General features: G+C 56.6%; 1 protein-coding gene across 1 annotated transcript in view; it reads right to left on the minus strand.

Moving 5' to 3' along the window:
• Positions 1-2,282: 2,282 nt before the first annotated feature.
• Positions 2,283-27,267, minus strand: part of LOC118231133 (cat eye syndrome critical region protein 2) — a 36,103-nt gene continuing 11,118 nt past the window's right edge. The window contains 19 exon segments of the mRNA XM_035424669.1: positions 2,283-4,151; positions 4,294-4,374; positions 4,537-5,962; positions 6,189-6,576; positions 6,578-6,997; positions 7,215-7,358; positions 7,824-8,185; positions 9,107-9,233; positions 9,815-9,906; positions 10,066-10,103; positions 10,878-11,007; positions 12,493-12,649; positions 12,777-12,866; positions 14,580-14,740; positions 15,087-15,145; positions 15,644-15,727; positions 15,903-16,030; positions 16,725-16,908; positions 18,855-18,949. Coding sequence (XP_035280560.1) covers positions 4,317-4,374; positions 4,537-5,962; positions 6,189-6,576; positions 6,578-6,997; positions 7,215-7,358; positions 7,824-8,185; positions 9,107-9,233; positions 9,815-9,906; positions 10,066-10,103; positions 10,878-11,007; positions 12,493-12,649; positions 12,777-12,866; positions 14,580-14,740; positions 15,087-15,145; positions 15,644-15,727; positions 15,903-16,030; positions 16,725-16,908; positions 18,855-18,949 — 4,143 coding nt within the window. The 3' untranslated portion in view covers positions 2,283-4,151; positions 4,294-4,316.

Genomic DNA, 27,267 nt, shown 5'->3' on the forward strand with positions numbered 1-27,267 from the left:
CTAACCAGCAATGCTATATTCTTCTTGTGTCAGCTTCAACATTCCGTACGGCATAATTTTACTTGATTTGAGATGCTATATTTGTAATATCCCAAACCAAAAGAAATATTTCATTCGTATGGAGGAACTTGTACAACTAACTATACATGTGAGTTTTTCTGGCCTTCCATTAAGGCCAATCCATTTAAGAAAAATAGTGATTCTCAATCATCCACAAAAGTAGTGTAAGTATATTGTCGTCCAGTTTTGCCTGAAAATTTAATAAACCACCATTTAGTAATACATTTAGATTTTGGAAAAGTTATTTATTCTAAGAAATGTACAGTATAGAAAATACTTCAGCATTTCCAAAATAATCTGCCAGTCAGATATCAACTTGTAAACTTCACATTAAAAATGAAAAGTACATGTTTATTTTTGATGCCACCATACTACTGAGGTAAATGTCAACTGTTAAAAACAAAATCAACCAGACGTCACATTTATATTAAAACAAGTCAAAATATACAAAATTTAAAGAACAAATAAATATGATTCACATTAAATCCAATCTAGTCGTTTCGCTAGTGCAGACAAACCAGATGACAGCAGAAGAAAAAAAAAATGAAGAGTAAAAATGACTCCAGACTCTTGGACACTTGGACACACCAGCAGCAAGAGACTGTACAAAAAAACTTCTGAGACCAGTAAACGTAAACTGCCCCTCGTACATGGACAGCAGGAGAGAGGACTGCTTATATCTATTGCTCACAAGAATCAGCATACAAAAATAAAATAAAATAAAATAAAATGCACTGCCTTGTGGGACATCAGTAGCCTTAAAACCTACTCCTCTTCGCTCAGGGGTAATTCACCCCTACTTCACTTCCTGATCCGCTCCTCTACAAAACAGACCAACAAACTAAAAAACCCCACAAAACACCTACCCAAAGCTTTCAGCACACCACACTGTTCTAGCATTGCGCCTTCCAACACAGAACCATGCGACCGCTTGAAGGCCCTGCAGCTGGCTTACGGCCACTGTGCTGTGTGAGAGGAGGGCATGGCAGGAGCACTATGTACAAAGCCCTTCAGACCAGCACACAGCCAAAGTTCACCAAGCTTTCCAGGTGACTGCAATAGCTTTACTGTGGCTGGTCTAACCACACAGCTCAATCCATGCAGTTAACAAAAATGCAGACTGCACACATCAGGTTCTGATAACTGCACTCGTGTGCCACACCAAGGACCTGTTTTTTTTTTTTTGCGTCTGCACGTTTTGGCACAGACATGCTAATGCCATCTGTACAGGGATACTAATATAAAGATGACTTAAGGCCTGTTCTGTCAAAAATCTAACTAGAGAGACATCTTGCATGTAGCCTAGGGCACAGGAGGATAAGGGCTGGGTGTTGTGGGGGGAGGGGGGGGGGTCCAGTGTCTGCCAGTGGCTGGCTCTCTGAGGTAGATTCACTTGTGGCTGTCACCAGACCCCTGTCCATACCAAGGCATTAAAATGGGACCTGGGGGAGGGGGATACAATGCACACAGCTAATGGGGAAGAATTAGTGACACGTGTAAGAGCTTTCAGACAGACATTTTTGAACTACTAGTATCCACAGGCCCATGAGCTGATGAAGAGAGCCAGATTAGTGAGAGATCAGGACTGCTGTGGAGAAGCTCCTTTAAACAATAAACAAAAAACCCCTCAATGATAGGGCTAGCAACATATGCAGTGTTTCAATCCAAATGTTTTGTAAAACAATATCATACATTTACAGAAATATAAAAATAAAAAAAACATGGAAGTTCAGCACTTGTACAAATTCACACTACCACAGTTAAAACATGCTGTATTGCAACATCATACAGTTTGTGTTTGACAGAACTCAAAACAGGCCAACTCAGCTCACCAGCAAGGCGCTGACTCCCAGTATTTCCCCAGTAGACCGCAGATGACCCATACACGTACATAGACTCCCTCACACAGGTGCACGCACTCAGACTCACTCACACACGCACATGCACACAGACTCCTTCACTCACGCACACGCACATATTCAGGCACACACGTAAACGCACAGACTCGCGTACGCACATGCAGACTTGCACATACACGTCCGCATGCGCAGGCACGCATACACGTCCGCACGCGCAGGCACGCATACACGTCCGCACGCGCAGGCACGCATACACGTCCGCACGCGCAGGCACGCATACACGTCCGCACGCGCAGGCACGCATACACGTCCGCACGCGCAGGCACGCATACACGTCCGCACGCGCAGGCACGCATACACGTCCGCACGCGCAGGCACGCATACACGTCCGCACGCGCAGGCACGCATACACGTCCGCACGCGCAGGCACGCATACACGTCCGCACGCGCAGGCAGACACACAACCCAGCAGGACCTGGTCAGCCATTGCTTAAGAGAGCAGATTGTTGTCGTGAGCTGAGGTGAGTTCATCCATCACAGTTGCGACTGTATTTCTCGCATGACGCTTCTCCTTCAGATAAGTAATTCATAAAAATACCCGTATTAAAATGCTGCACCCTGAGGATTTCATTCACTGTGTGAAAGAAGGGAAGCTTTGACATGCAGAAATATTTCAGTTCTCAAACAAGTTCAAAATCTACTGAATAAAAAAAGTCATTTTAACCAACCTACTACTGTTAACCACAGAATATGCAATAATCCTATTGTACAAATATCTACAAATGGACTACCACCAGGATGCATCCATTTAAAAAACGGCAAAATAAAGAAAATGGAACTCCGCATCCACAAGTTTTTTTTTTTTGTTTTGTTTTTTTTTTGCCTCTAACTGGCTGCTTGCTAGTTCATCAAGTTCATTCTTAGACTTCAGACCACAGGAAATGAAGTGACAAGCTAAACACTGTTGCTACACAAGCCGATTCTGATGTGAGAAGAAACTGATTAATGTGAACTGTGTGTGTGCATATTTTAAGCAGCTGGAAACGTACAAGACACACGGGCACAGAAAAGCCCAGAAACAGAAGTGAACTAACGTGTACTTTACATACTCAAGGAACTAAAAGCACAGACTTAAAGGCCACATATTTGGAGACCAGCTTTCCAGTGCAGAGCTATGGAAGAGCTGGGCTCTCAGTAAGTCTATATAATGGAAGACATTCTCATAGTAAAGGCAGCACTGAGGAACGCATATAGAATGTACCTGAACCAAACTGAAAATGCTTTAGTGAGAACTGAAAACGGACAGAGCAACTGAAAAGAAATTAAAAACCAAAAACCAAAATCACATCTTCCTGACAAATGTTTTCTTGCAGACAGCAATTAATCTTTTGCCCTTTTCACAAGTCTACAAAACCTAAACTATTTACACATACATTCAACAAGAGAACCAAAGGCAACAGGAAGTGGCCAGGACATTTCTACCATTTTAAAAGTACCCTTTTTTTTCCCTACACCTGAGTTTTAACGTTTGTGAAGAGGAACGCTGATCCTCCGACGCTCCTCCCCCTTCGCCAGGCGCGGAGAGGAGACGCGCGCGCCTCCGAGCGGAGCGATGGGAGGGAGACGGAGCTCCACAGAGATAGCGGCGTCGGCGGCGATGGCGGCGGCAACTTGCTGGGCCGCCCGAGCCCGTCGGCTCCGCAGCCTGTTCTCCCGGGAGGCCCGGCGGCGCTCCGACGCAGCCGCGCAGGGGGAGGGAGAGGACGTCGAGGGAAGCGGTCCCACATTCCCAAAGGGCAACCAAAAACGAAAACAAAAAGACAATCCTCCATATACAGGGAACAACAGTGAATAAGTCTGCCTCTGAAGCAGCCGCACAAACCCGCTGGAAATGTTTCTCAGAGTTCCTCCACGGAGGGAATGCTCTCGAGAGGTAAAGCTGCCCTCACACCGGTCCCTCCAGCACAACTACGACAGACAGTGACAACGTCTGAGACAGCGGAGAGCAAGGTTTCACAGCACTGTTCAGCACACATTTACAAGCTCGCCCAGGAAGGGCCGTTGAAAGCTGCCTGTGAAGATGGCAGCCCAGAGAGAGAGAGAGAGAGAGAGAGAGAGAGAGAGAGAGAGAGGGAGGAAGACAGAGGAAGAGGGAGAGAGAGGGAGTGTTTGTTCTGCTCCCGGGTTCGCTCTGTCCTCCTCTGTGCTCTTCTTCAGTTCCCCTTTCTTCACCTGCGGGTGCAAAAACAAACGAAAACCGCGTGAGCAGCTGGTCTGTTGCAGGCAGGGCCTGTTGTCAGGGCCGAGATGATGAAAGTGCTGCTTCCCGCTTCCCCCTTCCCCACCCCCCCCCCCCAACCTCACAGGTGCTCACCTACAAAACTCCCAGCATGCACTTCACACTCCCTGCTTACTGCTGGAGCCCCTGGGAGACCCCGTGCACATAGCCTGCTGCCTGTAGAGACAAACAACAAAGACCAGCTTTCAGCGTACAGCCACAGCAGCAACCCTTACCTGTATCCTTAAACAATCAGAAACTCATTTACATTTACAGTGCATTTCCAGACCATGTGAACGGTGCTGTGTGTGCTTAACAGGCAGGGGCTGCCTTTCTCACCCAGGGTGGAGGTAGTGTTCTGGGGCCAGGCCACGCTGCTGGACCTGCATGCCCTGGAAGTGCCCGCTGGCCTGAGGGTGCCCGTACAGCGCCATGCGGGGCTGGCCGGGGGGGAACGGCAGGTGCGGGGGCCTCTGAAGGGCCTCCATCAGGTGGGGGTGGGGCCGCTGGGGGGCGTAGTGGCCGCCGGGGTACGGGTGGGCGGAGTAAGGAGGGCGAGGCATCATGTGAGGGTGCGCGGTGCGCGGGTCGTAGGGGAAGCCGGCGGCGTGCGGGGGCGGGGCCACGCGGCGGCGAGCCGCGGCGTTGTGGCTGTCCAGGTCCAGGATCTCCTTGGGGCTGTCGGGCCGCTCGCCGTCCGGGTCCACCGGGGCCGGCTTCACCGGGCTGCCCGCCTCGCGGGACTCGGGGGGCAGGGGGCTGGGGGACAGCAGGCTGCCGCCCGAGCCCTCAGAGCCCTGGGGGGACATGCTGCTGTCCTTCAGACGCCCGTTCATCCCGGCCCCGCCCGCCGCCATGTACGCGTTGGAGGGGAGGCGGGGCTGGTAGGGGGGCCTGGGCCACTCGTCCGCGGGGGGGAAGCTGCCCCGCCCGCCCCCCTGGGGCTGGGGGTAGTAGTGCGGCTGCTGGTACTGGGGGAACATGTTGGAGTGGCCTTGGGGATTCTGAGAGGACATGTGATATGGATATGCTGCACCCTGCTGGTGGTAAGGGGGATAGCGGGCAGGGTGCTGGTGGGGGTGGGGGTTCACGGTCTGTGGCGGAGGCTGGGAGGGGTAGGGCTGGTGGTTTGGGGGGGGGAGCGGCCGGCCGACGGGTATGCCGTAGTGCGGGTGCGTCGGGCCGCCCATGCCGAAGTGGCCCATGGCCCCGTTCTCCTGTCCCTGTGTGTGGGGGGGCCCGGTTGACCCGCGGGGCCCCTGCCGGCCCTGCGGCTCCGAGCTGAAGGCCTGCTGCTTGTAGTGGCCGTTGGCGGGGGTGGGCGTGGCGGCGGGCTTCATCATGTGACCGGGCTCGCTCGGCCTCTTGTCCCCGCGGTCCCTGGGGCCCGGGTGGGCGGGGGGTAGGGGTGCGGGGTAGCCGGGGGCCTGGGAGGACAGCGGCGGCGGTGGCGGCTGCATGCCGGGCTGGGCGAGCACGCGGTGAGGTGCGTTCTGGGAGAACTGCTGCAGCGGGGGCTGCGGGGGCCTCTCCCCCTCCCTGCTGCAGGTCTCCGTGCCCTGGGGGTGTCCCGGCCCCAGCGCCTGCTCCTCCTTCTGCTTCTCCTGCAGCCGCCCCCAGTCCGGCGCCGAGGGACTCTGCACCCCCCCGCTCGGCCGGCTCGGGTGCTCCGTGGGGCTGGGGACGGAACGGCGCTCCTGCTCCGACGGGACGGGCGTGACGCGGGCGGGCTGAACGCCCACTTTGGGCTCCGACGATGCCAGTCCTGCAGAGGCCATGAGTACAAGTCAATGCATTAGAAAAATACTAGAATAAAACACGAGCAATAAATATGTATCCTGTCTCACACAGAGTGTAATTAAAAGCTCTTAAAGAAGAGCGGCTCTCACTTAACCGCAGTAAGAACACAGCACACAAACACAAAGACTGTGTCTTAGCAGGTCATTTAGCAGGTATAAAAACGGCCGAACGCCCCAGAGGCCCTCTCTCACCTTTGGCCAGGACGTCCTGCTGGAGGGGGGGCCGGGGGTCTGCGGCGTTGTCTCTGGCGGGGCGCAGAAGCTGGATTTGGGGCGGGGGCAGCTGTGAGGCGTGGGCGGGAGCCGGCGAGACCTGGGGGGGCTGCTGAAATTTGCCCATGTGCTGAGGGAGGGGCGGGCGGGGGGGGCCCGAGGGGGGCCCGGACGAGGCCGACAGCTGCTGCAGGGCGATCATTTCGGGGCTGTCCAGCATGGAGGACAGGCGCGGCCGGGAGTCCTGCAGGGCCATGGGGGGCCGCTGGGGCCCGGGGCCGGGAGAGCAGACGGCGGGGGCCGTCCTGTACTGCTCGCCCGGGGCCCGGTACCCTGCGGGCTCCTCCGCCCAGGGAGGGGGGGGGCCCGCGCCCCATGCCCGCGTTAAAGGGGTGCTGGCTCAGGTGGGTGCCCATGCCCTGGTCCTGCACGGGGGGGCCGGCTGCCCGCTCCTGCCCCGGGCCGCCCATCCCAGGCCACACGCCGGGCATGCCCACGCCGGGCGGGCGGAAGCGGGCGTAGGAGTTGTGCTGTGGCAGGACGCCCGGCCCGGGGTACCTGCTCCTGCCAGGGTGGGGGACCGGGCCCTCCGGGTGCTGGCGGGAGGGGTACATGTTCCCCTCGGGGGGAGGGGTGCAGAGGCCCCCAGACTGCAGGGCCACGGGGCGGGGCCCCAGCGAGGGGCCGTGGGTGGGGCCCATGTAGGGCTGCTGCTGCTGGGGCTGCAGGCGGGCGTCGGGGCCGCCCGGAAAACGGAGCCCAAGGTGATGACCCTCACCAGCAGGAGGCTGGAGCAACAAGAGAAGCAGTCAGGCAGGAACACACACACACACACACACACACACACGTAAAAACAGACACACGGACATATATAAACAGATGCATACAGGTATAGACACACACAGACAGACACACACAAACAAAAGCAGACATTTTTAGACACACTTGCACGCCATGCAGACACAAACCAAGGTCAGCGCGCTGCACTGCAGACCCGCAGCGTACCTGCATGCTGAAGGGGAGGGGCATGCGCTGAGCGCTGTGCTCTCCGGGCCTGGGGGCGGGCAATCTCTGCCCGTGGAAGGGGAGTCCCGGCCCCCCGGGCAGGCGCTGCCCAAACACGCCGGGCCCCGGGGCCACCTGCAGCTGCTGCACGGGGACGACACAGAGACACACAGCACGCGTTAAACTACTGCGGGGGTCTCTGCAGACGCTGTTCTCCCTTAGGATTCAGTCCCCACCAGCCGCATCATAACCCAGCACTACCCTTTCAGGGGTCCACACAAACACAGACACAAACAACACATTACATGTCAGTACTGTATATTACATTATAATAATATTATTATAGTACATATCTGCTTCTGCTATGTACAGTAGAAGTACCATTTCATTTCTTCCCAATGGGAGTTTAAGTACTCAAGGGGTGCTAAGCTACTGGGTATAACCTAATTTGTTATTTGTTTTGGATGTGTTATCCACATTACAAAATATTATTAAAATTTAAATTCAACTCAAAACTGAAGTGAAGCTGTGCTGTACATGTGAGTGGATGGACGGCAGGATAAGAGCAGCTCTCCCCTGGAGGACTGGCACTGCCCATCCAGGACTCACCGGCTGTGCTGGGTGGTAGAGCCCAGGCCGGGCGTCGGGGCCAGGCTGGGGCCCGTTGGCGCGGAGGAAGGCGGGCGGAGTCGGGGCGGGGGGTTTGCGCCCGTCCTCCTCGGCGTGGGCGCTGCCCTTGCCGCTGGGGGCGCCGTGGCGACGCGCGGCCAGCTCGGTGGCCCGGATCAGGCTGTCAGGCCCCGCCTGGCGGGGGCCACGGCTGCGCTTGCGGTCCCTGCGCTCGCGCTCGCGCTCGCGGTCCTCCCCGCTGATGTGGAACTCCTCGTCCGTGTCGCCCTCCTCCGACGGGAAGTGCTTGAGCAGGGCCTTGCTGAAGCAGCGCTCCAGAGACTCCGCCATCATGGTGTACTCTGAACCGAGCAGACAGAAGAGATCAGAGATGGGTACTGTACGCTCGTCACACACATACACAAACCTAACACGAACACGCACATACACACACCTCACTGACATACTGTACACACGCCTCACTCACAAACACACACACCTCACTCACATACACACACCTCAACACACACCTCACTCACACACACTTCACGCGCATCTACGCACCTCACACAAATACACATACCGCACTCACATACTGGCATGCGCACACACGCTTTCTAACACACACCTCACTCAATTGCGCGCACACGAGCATGAACGCAGACGCACAAACACACACACACACACACACAGAGCTCACTCACCACCCCACACTCACACGCTACTTCACAAACAGCAACGCACGCACACACATCTGTTACTCAGCCACAGCCAGTCCACCGCTCAGGTCAGAGGGCCAGAGTCGACCTTCGACCCCCCGAGCTCCTCCCACGGGAGGGCACGGAGACAGATGGATGGCTCCATTAAGAAAAAACAGGCTGGAATGTCCCGTCGCTGCAGGCAGCGGCTCGCTGGAGGACTGAACGCTCGATCACTCTCCATTAATCAAAGTCAAAGCGCCGGTCCCTCTAAAGGTCTCTGCTGAGCCGCCTGCATCGCTCTGCACCGTGCTGAACACGGGCACGCTATCTTCATGCATGCACGCGTGTTTCAACATCAAAATCAATCCCCTTAAAGTCCCCCGCTGTCTTTCCAAGCTCGCTGGCGACTGAAGGGTTTACCGCCTCCACATGCTGGTGTTGAGCAGCAGCAGCAGCAGCGAACCGGAATTTAAATATTTAATGGAATATTTTCTGTTTTTCCCTTTGTCCACAAATCCGCTGGAGACACAGCCCAGATCCAGGGACCCGCTGCAGGGAGGGAGAAACTCGGCGAGGCCTTACCGCTGTCCTCCCCGTTGTACTCCTGGCAGTTCTCGAACATGAGCTTCACGTCGGCCACAAACTCGTCCTTGGCGATGTACTCCCCCTCGTTCAGCTTCTTCTCGATGGTGGAGAGGTCCATCGGGGTCTGGGGGGGAGAGAGAGCGCGCCCGGGGCTGAGGAGGACATCGCGGCGAAACGAAACCGTTTGCGTCGCTACTCCAAAGCGGCCGTCGACCGTCAGACCAGCAAGCTCAGGCGAGGTGTCGGGTTCTAAAAAACCACGGGCCTGAACACGGTTCAGACGCTGTGCTCGACTGGGCCCAACAAGACAAACGTCAACCAACGTCAGCAAACTTAAACAAACGTTTGTTTAGCACAAACGTTTGCCAGCATTAGTCAAAAGGGTGAAAGGTGGCGCTCAGCAGACAAAAATGGCTGCTGATGGGGGGCTGATTGATTACATCCCATAAGTGATCGTAATCTTAATATCATTTTTCTTCCTAACCTTTAAAAACAACCCCCGGGTAAGCCATGGTGACAATAGCATTCCTTCTGACAGCTGTGCCCATTTAAAGTAAAGCGATGTCATTGGTGAAAAAAAATACAAAATAAAAGCCTCAAAGTTGAAATTGAGCAATGGCAACTGCTAGCAGACTGCTTTTAGCCGCAGACGTTTTCCTGGCTGTCCTTGATGAGGTCAGAGCATTCTCAGTCCCCCGTGCTCACCTGGATGATCTCGTGGTAGTTGGGAGCGTAGGACTCGTCCACGGGCTCCATGAACGGCCAGGCGTCCTTGTGCCCCTTCAGGGCCTCCAGCACTGGGGAGGGGGTGAACAGAGAGGGGGCGGGGTCAGAAAAGGCTTGCACACCAGCCAATTGCCAACCAAGCTGGGACAATGACATCATAATGACCTCTGACAGACCTGTTCACACTCTCTCAACAACTGTAAAACGGAGTCTCTTTTCTCTGATCCTACCTTTGTACAGAGCCGTGTAGTCGTCGTCTATTTCATAGCTGCAAAAAGACAAGGGAAAAGCTTTACTGATGAGAACGCGAAGCAGTCGCTGTTGACTCATTTCTGTCAGTGCTCACAGCCCCGTGCCACAGAGGGGTCTGTGCACAGAGGAGCTGCACTGCTGGCATTTATGGATGGCAGTGTGGTGGCAGATGTTATTATGCATGGCAGCGGGATGGCAGGTGGCAGTGGGTGACAGGTGACATTACGGATAGTGGTGGTGTGGGACTATGGATGGCAGTGGGGTGGTATTATGGATGGCAGTGGGGTGGCATTATGGGGCAGTAGGGTGGCATTATGGATGGCAGTGGGGTGGCATTATGGGGCAGTAGGGTGGCATTATGGATGGCAGTGGGGTGGAAGATGTCAGTATGGTGGGCAGTAGGGTGGACGATGTCAGTATGGAGGGCAGTAGGGTGGTGGGTGGTATTACTCATGGCAGTAGGGTGGAAGATGTCAGTATGGAGGGCAGTAGGGTGGAAGATGTCAGTATGGTGGGCAGTAGGGTGGACGATGTCAGTATGGAGGGCAGTAGGGTGGTGGGTGGTATTACTCATGGCAGTAGGGTGGAAGATGTCAGTATGGAGGGCTGTAGGGTGGTATTATGCATGGCAGTAGGGTGGAAGATGTCAGTATGGAGGGCAGTAGGGTGGTATTATGCATGGCAGTGTGGTGGTATTATGCATGGCAGTGGGGTGGCGGGTGGTATTACTCATGGCACTAGGGTGGCAGATGGTATTATGGGTGGCGGGTGTCGTGCTCTCAGCTCTTACAACTCCTTGGTCCTGCGGGCGCGGCGGACAGGGGAGTGGGGCTCCAGGTGCAGCAGCTCGGGGGGCAGCTCCTTGCCCTGGGACAGGAGCCAGGCCTTCTCCTCCCGCTGCTTCCGCCTCCTGGCTCGCTCTGGGGGGGGCACAGACACTGTCAGCACAATAACACAGAAACAGGGATGGAAACAAACTCCTAATCCACAGTAGTTTGAGCCAGCCCTGGTTTCATTACAGGCAGGTTTATGCACTCAGTCAGTTGGAGTCCACTAGCTTGCAGACAGTAAAACCTGGACTGGATCAAAATGCCATGCACTGGGAGTGCAATGTCCATCTCATTAAGTGTAAGCAAATAAAATAAATTCAACACCAATTGATCAGCCATAATTCCTCTATTCTTCACTTCTCCAATGTCTTTCCAGAACACCTGTTGCACCTCACGTCCACCAACCTCACACAGCAACAGGCCTTTCCAAACAGTGGAAGGGGGGGAAAGCTACCCCGCCCCTCCCCTGAACACCGTGCGCTGGCACGGCTGATAAAAATCAGGGAGCGGCTGAACGCGGGCACGTTTCTTAACGCTGGGGCGTTAGGAGCCTGCAAAGGCTACCCCCCGCTGCAGGGATTAAAGCAGTTTGAGAAGAGGGGCTTCGGGAGAGACGATGCACAGGAGACCTGCATAATACATTAATGAGAGCGCGGCAGTGACGCGCACAATCACTGGTTAATTAACCCCTGACAGATGACATCAGAGAGAAAAAGAGAGAGAGAGAGAGAGAGCGGGCCCGTGATTAACGGGGCGGGGGGGATTCTCGCTCGCGGCCGCGCGGACGACTCATCCGGAGATCAGCGGTGGAGCAGCAGAGGGCTGAGAGAAGCATTATTCACTGGCACTGCAATAAATCACTCCTGCCACTCCCTCTCCACTCCCCCTCCGCTCCTCCTTTCTTCATTTCTTAAGTGAGCACACAGTGAGTGAGCCGTGCAGCTGCATGCCAGTGAGATTGAAGTGGTCCAGACTAGGCCCTCCCACTCCCCCCGGAGGCCACCCCCCCCCCCCCACCCTCTGTGGCCCTGACCCCGGGCCAGAGCTGTGGGTAGAGAATGAACTCAGGGCCAAATGAACAGGACTCTGTTTATGATAACCTTTTCCTGTGGCGGCGTGCAGTCCAATCATATCAGCTGAAATGGAGCTGTTAATGTGCTCTGACCCTCGTGCCCTGCCAGCTTACCCTCCACAGCCCTGACCTCCGGAAGCCCCGCCCACCTTTCCTTCCACAGCCCTGACCTCCTGAAGCCCGCCCACCTCTCCTACCACAGCCCTGACCTCACAAAGCTCCGCCCACATCTCCTTCCATAGCCCTGACCTCCTGAAGCCCCGCCCACCTCTCCTTCCATAGCCCTGACCTCCTGAAGCCCCGCCCACCTCTCCTACCACAGCCCTGACCTCACAAAGCTCCGCCCACATCTCCTTCCACAGCTCTGACCTCCTGAAGCCCCGCCCACCTCTCCTTCCACAGCTCTGATCTCCTGAAGCCCCGCCCACCCCTCCTTCCATGGCCCTGACCTCCTGAAGCCCCGCCCACCTCTCCCAGACCACCATAAGCCCCACCCATCTCACCCTCCACAGCTTTGACCCTCTCCAGCTCCTCCTGCTCCCGCTCCTCCTGCAACAGTCTCTCCTCCTCCCTGCGCTGCTCGGCCAGCAGCTTCTGTCTGTCCATCTCCTCTTCCCTCTGCTTCTGCTGCTCCACCTCGGCAAGCGCCTGCAGCGTCTCCTGAGGACAGGCACACACAGAGACACACACACACACACACACACACACACACACACACACAGGTATCAGTGCCCACGTTCCTTCCTCGTCCCGCATGCAGCAGAGAGGGAGCGGTGGTCTTCCTCACCTCTGCCTCCTGTGTGATGCGTTTGGCAGTGAGGCGGTTAGAGCTGCGAACCGGGGCAGCATCCAGAAGCTTCTCCCTGTGCTCCTTCTCCTGAAACACAGAGGAGCGCAGCTCAGTCTCACTCACACACACACACACACACACACACACACACACACACACACACACACACACACACACACACACTCACACACACACACACAGGCATACAAACACAAATGTGCACACAGCTGGTAGAACATAGGGAAACAGATAGGCCTGTATTCACATGCGCGTCCACTCTCGCATGCTCAAACACACACGTTTTCTTTACCCGAGAACTCCTCCAGAAGAGCGGGCAGACAGGGCAGGAAATGAGACTGCAGCAGAGTCACCGGGGTCAGCCGCCCCAGGGAGGGGCAAACCCTCTGCCCCTCTGCCCCCTGCCCCCTCAACCTGCCCCTCCCGTCACATAACCACTCCGGTCTCACGTAACCCCGCTTCCACCCAAATGAAATTCGATAAAGGTAACGTATAATCATAATGGGCGATTGTGCTCTTTTGCGGGTACCGTACGGTATCAAGATGAAAGGATGCTGGACGGAGAGGAAGGAGACAGCAGAGGGCCCGTGGGGAGCAGCCATGGGGAGCAGCCATGGGGAGCAGCCGTGTGGAGCGGCCGTGGGGAGCAGCCATGTGGCCTTTGCAGCCGCTGTCACAAGCGATCAGTCAGCGGCGCGAGCCAGGCTCAGCACTGCGGGGGGAGGAGCTCTGACAGGCGCGTAGAGAGTGGGGAGGACGGCGACCGGGCCGGAGCAGCCAGACAAAGCACAGCCCCCTCCCCCTCCTCCTCCTCCTCCTCCTCCTCCTCGTGCTCCTCCCGCTCTTCCTCCACCCCCCCTCCCCCCCCACCAGTCCGCGGTTGACTCTTCTTTTAACACCGCATTACCGGCAGCCGTTAATCAGCGGGAAGCCGGACCGTCTCCGGCGTCAGCACTCAGGAGGGAGGCCGGCCAGCGGGAGCGCTGCTGGCCGTCCGTCAAGGGGGCAAGCCCCGCCCCCCCCCCCCTCGGCGGTGACCTCCCAAAACCGGCCTTCGCCCGCAGCTGGTCCGCGGCAGCTGAGACCGCCGCACGGGTGGGTCTGGGCCAGACTAGCAGGAATGGAGATTAAACAACTCGCTTTGGTTTTGGTGGATCGAGTAATGTTTTCTTTAAAAACGTTTTTGGATACTCCCCACCTTACAAACACTTGCGAGGGCATGTGTTAGCCCGTTTACCTACAACTGAAAACAAAGTCTCCAAAACTTCAGTTTCTCCTCCAGAGCAGCTGTACACTCAGGGATGACACCATGCTGAGTGCAGGCTAAGCTACCTCCGGGGGCTGTGGGTGTGAGTCACACACACACACACACACACACACACACCTGCAGCTGCTCCACACGCCCTTCAGCTCGCATTTATCAAGCCCCAGTTCACAGCGTGCAGAGCACAGACTCGGAGCGCTGTGGCTACCAACCACAGACGCAAGTGTGGCGGTTATGTACACAGACTCTCCTCATGCTCGATGATGCTCCAGGAGCAGACACAAATGTGGCGGTTATGTACAGGGAGCAGACCTCAGTGTGGCGGTTATGTAGAGACCCACCTTGTGCTGGATCATGCTCCAGGAGCAGACCTCAGTGTGGCAGTTATGTAGAGACCCACCTTGTGCTGGATCATGCTCCAGGAGCAGACCTCAGTGTGGCAGTTATGTAGAGACCCACCTTGTGCTGGATCATGCTCCAGGAGCAGACCTCAGTGTGGCGGTTATGTAGAGACCCACCTTGTGCTCGATCATGCTCCTGATCTCGGGCAGGAAGTTGTGGCTGATGATGCGGTACAGGTGGCGGTCCTGGGGCGAGGCCTTGTCCTTGATGCTGTCGGCCAGACTGAGCCACTGGTCCTCGGTGGCACAGGCCAGGGACCAGGCCCCACGCTCCCTCTCTGGGGGAGGGGGAGACCAGAACCATTACCCTCCTCATTAACACTATAACCACCCTCAACACCGCCCTGAACACCACCCCTATACTACAGAACCATAATAACCATGAGCACCAAACCTACCCTACATTACCATCCTGAACACCACCACCACTTTCTATTAGCATCCTGAGCACCACCATTACTGTCCTCATCATCGCCACAACCTGACTACTGTCATATTAATGGTGTTCAAGGATGTTTATGGTGTCTCAGGACTAATAATATATCAACAGACTCCCATGTTCACAGTGACCCATCTTTCACACCACTAATAAGCAGTGTTAGGACAGCCTCCAGACCCACTCACCCGCTCCTAGGTGCAGGTCTGGTGTTCCGTTCTCCTCCTTCAGCACACTGTTCAGCTCGCTGTGGAACAGACCGCACGTCGTGGTTAGCACTGAACACAGCCAGGGGCAGCCATGATGGCCGCCAGCTGCAGCCCGTGGGCTGGGATGGGAACAGGAGCGGGGGGAGTCTCATATCCCCCCCCCCCCCCCCCCAGATGAGCCCTTCCACACAGCTGCCCCCCCTGGGCTGGTCCTGTAGGACAGCTGCGACCCCCACACTGTGTTCCTGCACCAGAACCCTGTCACGCCTACGGTTCTAGTGCTGCCTACTGTCAAACCCCACACTGCAGCAATCACCAAGAGCCACAGCAGAGACCTGCAGCAAGCCCATGCAGCCAATCAGGAAGAAAGAGGAGAAACCATTTTCTGACAGAAGGGGGGTAGTGCGACAGACTGTCCAAATATGGGGAATTCCACAGCAGAATGGAGTCTTTGGGAGGGGAAAGCATATCAGGCAACCACCCCATGTAATATAAATACTCATATAATATCATACAATTTCATATATAATAAATACCTCAGCTGTTGTTCCTCCAGCTTCTTCTTCTTTGGTGGCCTTCCCCGTTTCCGTTTCTCTGGCATTTTCACCTCAGGAGGTTCGCTGCAAAGGCGAGAGAAGGCCAGTTAACCGCGCCGTTTAGAATCTGCTGGTCGTGGCCCCGCCCCCGCACACGCCGATTGGACAAAGCTGGTCGGAGACCCTGGCAGAGGCTGGGCACTGACCTGAAACCACCCCCCCCCCCATCCCCACCTCCTCCTCAGCATCCCCCCCTTACCGGAGCTCGCCAGGCTTTGGCCGAACGGGTTCCTCCTTGTACATGCGCGTGCCATAGAAGTACCAGTAGAGGGCCCCGTTCCCATCCTGCCCCAGCGGCTCCACCCGCAAGCTGTCCGCATCTAGGCCCTGGGATTGGACGAATCGACACGACCAAATCTTCACATCACAGCACACTGCATTTTAACCAATTGCTTACAAGAACACATACTGGTAGCAAACATACACCTGAAGACGTTTCAGATTTTAAAAGAAAATTATGAGTGGAGTCATACTAAGGAGATGAATATGTCATTAAACTTCAGACAGTAATGCGGTTAATTGCCCAAACAAAAACTAAGAGTTCCTCCGGCGATTTTTCACCTGCTGACATAATTAAGAGCGATTCAAGGCAGCCGAGGAAAGCAAATAGGAGATGCTCCATTATCTGGACGTAGCGCTTTTAAAAGCAGCGGAAATAACGAGCCACATTCAGAGGGTCTTAACACATTTATGCACATCACATCATGAGGCCAACTCGTCTGTATTTAATGGCGTTAAAAAATGTAAAAACACATTTAGAAAATACCCATAATCCACTTGGCAATCTGCCCGCTCTCTCCTAATGACATGCGTTTCTGCAGTGTCTGCTAAACAGGCAGGAAAGAAAGGTGGACACAGCAGTGATGTCTCTCAGAAGCAGAGGCACCGACTGAAACACAACACACCGCATTCGTGCAGAAAGCATAATGGGAGACGTAGTCCAGAGCATCGTATTTGGGGGTGCGCTCGTTGAGCTCTGGACTCCATCTCCCATAATCCTTCGGTGAAACACTCTGCACACCTTGAGCAGGTCGAAGACGTCGGCGGCATCCAGGCGGTAGTCGCACAGCCGGTGCAGCAGCTCCACCTGCGTGCGGAGAGCCAGCTCCTCGAAGGGGCCCTCCCGCAGCGGGTTGGGCTTCCCCTCCTCAAGCTCCCAGCGGTAGTTGATGATGTCATCCAGGTAGCTGCTGAAGGCCTGGGGTCTGGGGTGCGGGGGGACGGGGGGGGGGGGGCGAGAGCCTCGTTTACATTTACAGTACAAACACGCGCGCGGCCGCACCTCGCCTTCAATCAAACACAGCTACCAACTTCCTGTCCTCCGCCCCCCTCCCCACCCAAGATTTTTTTCACACGGTTCAAAGGTCAATTGCTGCCAATTAGTAACATCGCAATTAAGATGGCTTTGCACGAGACCATAACAATGGCACATCTGACACTCAATGAGGGATCACATTACACCATCACAATCCCCAGCGACTCCCCCTTCTCTTTAGGTACACGGTTTTTTTCTTTTTCTTTTTCTTTCTGCTTTTTTTTTTAAACGGGAAATGCATATTCTTAATATTCCAAAAGGTCAATAAAACAAGCCCATTTACATCACATCGAATGATGAATGTTGAATTGGGACACAAAAAAACCATTGACGAGGAACTTCATTTGGTCTTTAATGCGGATCCAGAATCCACCAGGACTCAACAATGGAGGGTCTGGGGGTGAGGGGAGGGGGGGCAGAGCATTCACTTGCAAATGGCTGCCTTTCAAGGTATTTGTTTTACAAAACACACACATTATGTCTCAATTCCATTTGGCCTTTTGTTGCGACGCGTAATAAAATGTGATTTATGCGCTCGTACTGTAGAGGCTCCCGGGTAAGGGAGGCATGTGGCCCTTTTCAGGGGCCGGCTCCCATTATGGTGGGGTTTTTTTGGGGGGGGGTTACTATCAGGGAGGGTAAATAAGCCTTGGTTCCGGGTCAGGTCGGGTTTGATTCATTCGGACCCGTGAAGACCTTGAGCTCCTGCTCAGATGCACAGAGACAAGGGGACGGGGCAGGGGTGAGAATAAGTGCAGCAGCTCGGGGTGGGGTGGGGGTGGGGGTGGGGGGGGGGCGGCAGAGAGAAAGAGAGAAAGAATGGCTTATCTTGAAAGAGCAGAGTGCACTTTCACACAGCTGCAGGCTGCCCTCCCTCTCTCTCTCCCCCCCCCTCTCTCTCACTCTCTCTCTCTCCCCTCTCTCTCCTCTGTCTCTCTTTCTCTTCTGTCTCTCTCCCCTCTCCCTGTCTCTCCCCTCTCTCTGTCTCTCTCTCACTCTCTCTCCCCTCTCTCTGTCTCTCTCCTCTCTCCCCTCTCCCTGTCTCTCCCCTCTCTCTGTCTCTCTCTCACTCTCTCTCCCCTCTCTCTGTCTCTCTCCTCTCTCCCCTCTCTCCCTGTCTCTCTCTCTCTCTCTCTCCCCTCTCTCTCCAGTCTCTCTCCCCTCTTTTTCTCCTCTCTCCCTCTCTCTCTCCCTCTCTCTGTCTCTCCCCTCTCTCTCTGTCTCTCTCTCTCTCTCTCTCCCCTCTCTCCCTGTCTCTCCCCTCTCTCTCTCTCTCTCCCCTCTCTCTCTCTCTCTCTGGCAGGGCGTGTAACGCGTGCGGATGAAAAGGCGGGGGCTCCGTGGCCTCCCCAGGACGCCAGCGGCTGTCTGATCCAATAAAGCGCCCGTCCTGCGCCGCCCGCCGAGGTGTGGACAGCAGAGCGGACGCCCCCCCCCCCCCGCCAGAGCACAGCTCCCAAAACCCCACTGCTGGGGGGGGGCAGGTCGCCCAAAAGCTATCGGATCCAAACCTGGCTCGTGTCAACTGGAGACTGAACCAGACCGATCTTGCTTAGGAATTACGGTTTCACAGAATTTACCTGTGAGGGCCAACGTCCTGCCGAGTAACAAACAAACAAACAAAAAAACTCAGGGGAGGGGGGCTAAAACAGGGAAGGGGGCAGGAGGGGAGGACTGGGCCGGGGAGTGAAGGAAGCTTCTGGAATATGTGCACGACAGTGTTCATGTTCATTACACTGAAGGGGACACAAGCACCCTGGCCTGCGTGCATAGGGCCATTAGGTTTGGGGGGGGGGGGGTGTTGTTGTTGCCTGGCGACGGGGGCGGGACACTCACGTGATGTCAGTCCGCTGGTAGCAGCCCTGCAGCAGGGAGGCGATCAGGTCGGACAGGAAGTCTTGGTCCCTCTTCAGCAGGGCCTCCTCCAGTTCCTGTGGAGCACAGGGGTCAGGGGGTCAGAGGTGGAGGGCGGGCGCAGCGGGAGTTTCAAAGGCGAGAGCGCCGTCGCATTGAAAGGGCGGGGCCGCGGGGTGTGGACGGCGCCCCCTGCAGGAGGAGGGGCGCAGGTGCGGCGCTCTGCTCCGCGGCTCAGGGGAGGGAGCGGAGCTTCCAGAACGCTCCGCAGCCCCCGGGCGTTAGCGCGACAGCGGGAGGAGATGGGCTATTCTCCCGCTTCGCTGAACACAAAAAAGCATCATCGCACGACGCGTTCGAGCGATCCATTCAAACCACAGCGGGTCGGAGAGCAGCGCCTCGGCGCACCCCTCCTGCGCAGCGCTAACCAAACACGCGGCACTCAGCTGCAGCTGCATCACAAACACCGGCAGCCACGCCCACATCGCCCCACACTGCAGCCCTACAACACACTATCCAGCTCAGAGAAAGTCAGCCATTACGCACATTCAGAGAAATCAAACCGCGCTTGTCTCGCCTCTCTCTGGGCAGTCGTGACCTCTGCGTGTGTGTGTGTGTGTGTGTGTGTGCGTGTACATACAGTCTGCGTGTGTTTGTGCGTGTGTGCCTGTACATACAGTCTGCGTGTGCATGTGTGTTTGTGTGTGTGTGTACATACAGTCTGCGTGTGCATGTGTGTTTGTGCGTGTGTGTGCGTGTGTGCGTGTACATACAGTCTGCGTGTGCATGTGTGTTTGTGTGTGTGCGTGTACATACAGTCTGCGTGTGCATGCGTGTTTAGGGGGGTGGGGGGGGGGGGGGAGGCAGCCCCTTCCAGGCGGCGGTGGAAGACAGGTTCAAGTTCAGCCTTGACCCCTCTCCTGCCCGCCTTTGTGCGCATGGCATTCAGGTTTTATGAAGCGTTAGTAAGAGGGAGAGTAAACTCTGCATCACTCAAAGGAGCTGAGGAGAGGCGGCAGCAGGAGCCCCCAAAAACCTCCTCCTCCCCGGCCTGGCCCAGCCCCGCGGCAGCCGCGCTCAATCTCCCAGCATGCACCGCCCTCTCCCAAGGATACCGAGCCCTCCAGCGAGAGAGAGAGAAAGAGAAGGGGGGGGGGGAGGGAAAGAGGGAGTGAAAGGCAGGAGGGCCGCGAGCAGACAAAAAAGCAAATGCCAAGTGCTCCATCACGCTTGTGTCCATTTCCTTTAACACCTTCCCATCATGCACTGCAACCTCTCAGTCACCTCTTCCAAGGCTCTGCCAGAGACCGCAGCCCCTCCCTCTCAAGAGCTCCTTCTGCTGTAACTGCAGCTCTTTACATTCCCCTCATTCAGCACCTATGCCCTTTCCCACATGCGCACACACACACAAAGACACACCTATCCATACACACAAACACACCAATACAGACATGCACACACACCTACACATATACACACCCACTTATAGATACATACACACACACACCTATACAAACTGTATACACGCACACCTGTACAGACATGCACACACACCTATACATACACACACACACACACACCGAAACATATACGCACACACACACGTACCTATCCATACACACACACACACACACAGGCTTTTGGGTGAGTGCCTCACTCAGCCCCTCTCAGTGCTAATGGCCGCCCCTCTCCAGAGAGGGCTCACAGAGCCCGGGGGTCACGCAGGGTTAGCGCACAAACCTCCCGTCTGCGCGGAGACGCGGAAACCAGGAGCCAAAAGTCAGCAGGACGAGGCGCAGAGAGGGGGTGGAAAAAACAGGAAGAGACCAGAGCGTTAGCGCTCAGGGAGACACACAAGCACCTCTCTCCCTCTCCTTCGCCGAGTCACACAGATCACTGGCGTCTGAGAGACACGCGGCTCACACAGCAGAACTCCTGCTCCAGCGCCCCCAGCCCACTGCAACGACAGGTTTCCAGAGCTTTCCGTCGCCTCGGCGGTTGTTAAATGACGAACGGTTAAACGGAGCTGAAGGGTCGCTACCTTCCTCCCAGCAAGCAGCCTCGCGGACACACATCCGCTCACACGAAGCCCCAGCGTGGGGCTCCCCCGGGGACCAGCCGGACCGGATTAATGCTCTGCACAAAGTGCGAACCTCAACGCAGCCCTGGGTGTGCGCTGGTGTGTGTGTGCGTGCATCTCTGGACAATGCGAGTGGGTGTCACATGCATCCACGTGTATGTTTGAGCGTGCTTAAGTACGTGAGCGGATTAACATAAATTAGTGTGCATGGGTGTGACTGTGAACACACAAGTGTGTGTGTGAGTGAGAGAGAATGTGTGTTTGGGGTGTGTGCATGTCTGTGTGCGTTTGCTGTGTGTGTATGCATTTGGTGTGTGCGTATGTGTGTGTGTATGAAAGTGTGACGTGCGTGCGTGCGTATGAGAGTGAGGGAGAATGTGTGTGTTTGAGGTGTGTTTTGTGTGAGTGTGTGTTTTGTGTGAGTATGTGTTTGGGGTGTGCGTCTGTGTGTGTGTGTGTGTGTGCGCGTGTGAGCGTCTGTGTGTGTGCTGTGTGTGTGTGTCAGTCCCTCCTTCCGCAGGATGCTCAGATCCTGTGTCACGCTCGCTGCCACTTCCTGTTCCCCCGACGGCTCGGCGGACACGGCCGGCCCATCCATCAGCGCAGCCGGCGCTTTGATCACACTTCAAACCCGGGGCCGGCCGGGGAGCCCCTCGCTGGATTAGCACCCGCAACCCAGCCGCTCCGCCGGCAGAGAAGGGGAATTAGCACTGAGCGCGCTCCCCGTCTCAGCCCCTCCCTCCCCAGCGACCGCGCCGAGCCTCCAGCCGCTGGGCTCCCCCCCCAGGCTCCCCCCCCCCCCCGTTCTGTGCGCGTAACTGGCCCGGGATCAAACGGCCACGGCTGCACCCAGAATGCACTGGGACTACACCGCCAATCTACGGCCGTGGCAATTCCGCTTGCAACACAGTGTAGAGGGGGACAGAAGAGGGGATCGGAACGACAGAATCAGCCTCAGCTGTGCCTGAGGAAGGGGGGGGGGGGGTGAGACAGGCTCAGCAGGTACAGGTCCTGTCCTGCAGAACAGCCCCACGTCCAGACGGTGCGTCTCCGCAGAAAGCGGGTTTGGGAAGGTGCGGTTTGGGAAGGTGCGGTTTTGGGGGGGGGGGTCATGACTGCGCTCGCTCGCAGGAAGCGGGCGTGTCGGGGCAGGCCTCCTCGCTGGGCGAGCCCCAGGTCCGGAGCGTGACTCCTCTCTGAGTCACGGCGGCGGAGCCCGTTCCCAGACTCGCCCCGGTCGTGACTCACGGCGACCGTGCCGGGACGCGCTCCACGCCGAACGCCGCGCTGGGTGGGCGGGGGGTGGAGGTGCGGAGGAATGCCTGTCATAGCTCAGGTGTGACTGCGCCGCTGCACCTGGAGCCACTGGGTCAGAGGTGAGGATCCTGGAGGCCTGACTAACAGGCTCGGCTCTCCGAGTCGACAGCACAAAGCCACTCCACAAAAGCTGCCTTCAGCCACAAAGAGCAGCTCCGCACGGGAGAGGCTGAGGGCTCGGCCTCACGAAGCAGCGGCTCCCACACACACCGCACACGGCTGAAAGGAAATGGCCGACTGCCTTTTCGACACACGGCTAATCTACGGGACGTCTGCAGGAAGAGCCCAGAACCCCCTGCTCTGGAGCACCAGTACTTCAGGTAGGGCGAGGGGGCGGGGAAAGGTCAAAGGACACCGCCCGTTTGCCCCCCCCCCAGGGTAATGAACCGGCGGAGGACTGAGGGGTCGTGAGCGGCGCATTCTCAGCAGTCTGACCCCCCCGAAGCGTCTGTGTCCGCGGCGCACCAGACCAGCCGAAGCCGCCACCCAGCGGAGATGAGCGAACGGAACGGTCTCGCCGACCCGCGCGGCAGACGCGCGACAAGGGCGGTCCCCGTGCCCGCATCGCCCGCTCCAGAGAGAGAGAGAAAGCAGCGGTATCAGCGGCATTTTTTTCCTTTTATAAACATGGCTGAACTCGTAGAAACCCCCTCTCCCCGACACGCTGTTCCTCCAGCTCCACTCCACGTCGCGCCCCCATCGCGAAAATCTGCTTTCGCTCTGCGGACCGCGGTCGCAAAATCCACAGCGCGGCCCGTCGCACGTTTCTGCACACGAACGCGCTCGGGCGGAAAGAGAAGCCTCCCTGCGCGTGGAGGAACGGAGGCCGCTGGTCTCGGGGAGACCTGAAAGAGCTGCACTAATGCAAGACCTGTGTCAGTCCGCCTGTTACTCCATGTTCACCACGGCAGAGACACGGAAGCATGTATTAAAGATGGGGCAAACAAGGCCTCATGAAAAATACACTGAAGCAGCATGTGCGTCCCTTAATGTGCTCCTAATGAGCAGGGCACTGAGCTCAGCTGTTGTGGTTGTGGTTACTGATAAACCTGGGACACGGAGACAGATTCCCCCCTCCCCCTCCTTTCATTACAAAGCAGGCAGGACTTTCAGGTTTAGCCTTCCCCTGGGTTGTTCCCCAGCCAGCCAATCGGCTGCGTGACACGGACAACAGCGATCTCCTGCTCACGAACATAAGATGTTCGGTCTCACACTCGACAGCACAACAAGCCCGGTGCTGCTGGTTCTTTCTGTGACCGCGATGTGAACTTGACCGCATTAAGGATGGACTGGGGCTCTCGTTCGTATTTGGGCACGGTGTGACCGAAGCCATTCCCCAATTGTGAGCGGCATCCGGGGCAGTCTTCAAACTCACTGGGTAGAGCACGGCTTCCTGCCTTCGAACGGACCCAAGGCGGTTTCGTTTGATTGCACAACGCATCTGTGAAATATCGGTGATGTTATTCGTGCCATGATTTATGCGGCGCGCACAGCGAAGTCCCGGAATGAAGGCAAACAGGAAGAGGGTTGCTGAGGGCAAAGTGTTCAGGGAACAGCGTCTGTTAATTTAATGGTTGAAACTGATCCAGCCCAATATGATGCTATTCGGTCAGGATACTCAACACCAGGTCCTGCAGGCCACAGTGTCTACAGATATTCGCTCCAACCATGCGCTACACCACCAGATTTCACTAACGAGCTTACTTCGAGTCAAGGCGGTAAAATAATTACTGAAATCAAATGGTGTATTGTTTGGAAGGACGGAATACCTGCAGACACTGCAGCCCGTAGGACCTGGAGTTGAGTAGCGCTGCTATACATGGTGAAGCTGATTGTTTAGAACTGCTATCAAAGGTGGGTTAGCAGAATCCAGCAGAATGATCTTGTGTGATGTCTCTGAGCGTGCGTGCGTATGAGAACACGGTCAGTCTTCGCTCAGAGCACAGCTCCTCATTTAGCTCACCCACACCCCCCTGCCAGGGCTCCTTATTCTTCTGCCCCCACCACTCCCCCTCCCCCGTCCGCCCCCCACTGCTCCTCATCATCGCCACCCCCCCCCCCCCCCACACCCAGCTCAGCTCATCAGTCCCTCAGGCAGCCTCAGCTGCATCAGCTCTGACAACTGAAGAGTCCGCAAAGGCTGCGCCTCTGTCTGCCAAGAGCAGTGCTGCCAATCATTACAGCCCCCCTATTCAGGGGTGAGGGGTACAGCCCCTATGTCCAGGGGAGAGGGGTACAGCCCCCTGTTCAGGGGTGAGGGGTACAGCCCCCTGTCCAGAGGGCTCTGTTTGGCAGAGAGGGGTACAGACATGCTGTCTAACAGGAGGACACCAAGTTAGCGCTTCAGGCTAGCGCATTTAAGCCCTGAATACTTTTTACAGGACGGCCGTCCAGGGGAAAGTGAGTTAGTAATGTTAAGTGCTTTATGACTGCCATTGAAGCAGGATATCCCCCTGGGGCTCCACACCGGCAGCTGGAGCCACCAAACCTGAGGCTCACAGCCTTTAAAGCAATTACATTACAGCACGGTGGCGAACCTGGCGATCCCATTTACATGACACAGGGACAGTTCCTACGCCGGAGAACGCCGAAGAGATCGGCGAGGCTTTTCTGCCGACGATCACGACGCGAAGAGAGACACGAAGCGAAGCAAGACCGAGAGCAGAAGAACTGCTCCTCCCTGCTTCTCTCCTCAAGGCTGATCACACACCAGGGGGAGGAGGCACCTCCTGCAGGGAGCCCCGAGGCCCCGGGGCGTCGTGGAGACGCACTCAAGACAGGAAAACGCACATTCCAACGACCGCTGAAGTCTGTGCCACCTGATCAACCCCCAGCTAAAAGCCTCCAGTGCACGCGTACACACACACACACACACACACACACTCAAACACACTCGAGCTCGGCCAACGGTGGGCGAGAAGAACAATCGCGCAGGCCGTCCACAGGACCCCTCCTTTCACAGGCATTCCTTCAGCCACCTCTGCACTTCTGACCTTAACCAGACCAGGGCTGGAGGGGGGCCTGGAATGCCTCACAGCCCATCGCCATGGGAGACTCACTTCCACAGCACCACCGTGACGGGGGAGGGGCAAGCGAGAGAGTGTGTGCGTGAGTGTGTGTTTGTGTGTGTGTGTGTGTGTGTGTGCGAGTGTGTGTCTGGGGGGGGGGGGGGGGGGGGGGTTGGCTGTGGGTCTGAGTGTATTTTACACTGAACAGAAGAGAGGGAGAGAGAAGCCTTAATCACCTGACTAATGGCCTTCCTCACAAAAGACAGCCCCCCCCAACCCCCACCAACTTCCCCTCCAACCACTCACACTAGAAGCCCCTACTCAGTTTTATTGCTGGTTCCAGTCAAGAGGAGTCCGCTCCAGTCTCCTAGGGAGGGGGGAGGTATCTGTCTCAATGTCAGGGGCAGGTGTGAGGAGTATTTTAGGGGGGGTGCGAGTGAAGGGGGGGGGGACTTCCTGGAGATGAGATCATTGTCCAGGACAGTGTGAGGATCATTAACTTGAGGGGCAGGGGGGTTTTTTTTCCAGGGGGCTGCATCCTGCGCCCCTGAAGTGTGATATCGCCGACTTCCTCTCTCCGAGGCGGGCGGTTCTGCATGGCCGCCGGCCCGGTGGACGCACCCCCCCCCCCCCTCCACCCCGCCCCGTCCCCCGCTCGGGGAGCGCTTGTGTTCTCAGCCGTGGTGAGCACAAACATGGCGGCCCCATTAAACTGCAGCCGGCGGGGCCTGGAAACGGGCGCCCGAGCTCGAGCCGCCGTGCTCTTCTAAGACGCTCCAGGGCCGGGACGTCCCCCCGTACGGGAGCGCTGGGGGACCCCGCTTTTACGAAGTGCGGTGCGGTTCAGCGGGGCGGGCCAGCTTTTGACCGAGCGTCCCCTCCCCATCTGAGATGGGACGCCCCAAGCTGAACCACTCATGTTCAGTCAGGTTTAACCGTAGGGGGACGGCTGGGGTTGGGGATGACACATCTGTGAACAAGATGGCTTTGGAAGCAACTGAGCAACTGGCCTTTCTTCTTTTTTTTTTTTTTCTTTTTTTTACAGATCTGTCCATCTGTGGCCTGACCCCTCTCTGTGTCACCTGCTTTGAAATTGATGAGGAACACACTTGGATAGGCAGAAGCCCTCAGAGCAGGTGTACCAGCTCAGACCCTCTCCAGAGAGGGACCAGATCATTACCCTCGTTAGGCAGGCAACACAGAACACAGAAACAAGAACTACACTATACACTATTCTCAGAAAATGTAATCCAGGCCTGGCTGCACAGGGCATTTTTTGTAGACAGTGGGCACAAGACCTGGTGTGACTGGAATCCCTGCTCTCAGATTCAAATGGATTAGCTGAATCCAAGGAGTGCCGAGCCCAATTTTAATTCAGTGAGGGGAATGGAAACAACAACCGCACTGGACACTGAGGCATTAGCCGACACTGAACCCGATGCGCAAACCCCAGGCAACACAAGAACCAGCCGCGACCCAAAGCGTCCTGATACCAACGCTGAGAATGAGCAGCCAGCACAGGCTGAAAGGGGAGTTTAAAGAGGAGTGCCCAGGAAGTGACATCATCTGACACGCTTCCCGGAACAGGTGACGCATCTCTTCAGAAGTACAGTTCCTCCGGATCCGACGAGCTGATCCGGCAGAGCCTTTGTTCTGCACTGCTCTGAGCCCCCTCTCTCCCTCCCTCCCTCCCTCCCTCACCTCCTCCTCCTCCTCGTCTCCCGTGTGCCCCGGGTCCCACGCGTCTCCCCCTGCCTGTGCCTCCGGCACCCCTCGCCCCTCCCTCGGCGGTCCCAGGGCGGTGGGGTGACATTCCCGCCGGTAACCGCGCAGCGCGGAGCGGCGCGCCCCCCCCCCCCCCGGGCCGTCTGTGGGAAGGCCGGAGATGATGCCACTCGGCTCCGCCAGCGCCCGCGGCCGCCGCTCACGCTCTTGCATCATGCAAACACTCCCACGCAGACAAGCACACACAATGCACGCAATGCACAAC

The sequence above is a fragment of the Anguilla anguilla genome, chromosome 7, assembly GCF_013347855.1.
Source record: "Anguilla anguilla isolate fAngAng1 chromosome 7, fAngAng1.pri, whole genome shotgun sequence".
In the NCBI taxonomy this organism is placed as follows: Eukaryota; Metazoa; Chordata; class Actinopteri; order Anguilliformes; family Anguillidae; genus Anguilla; species Anguilla anguilla.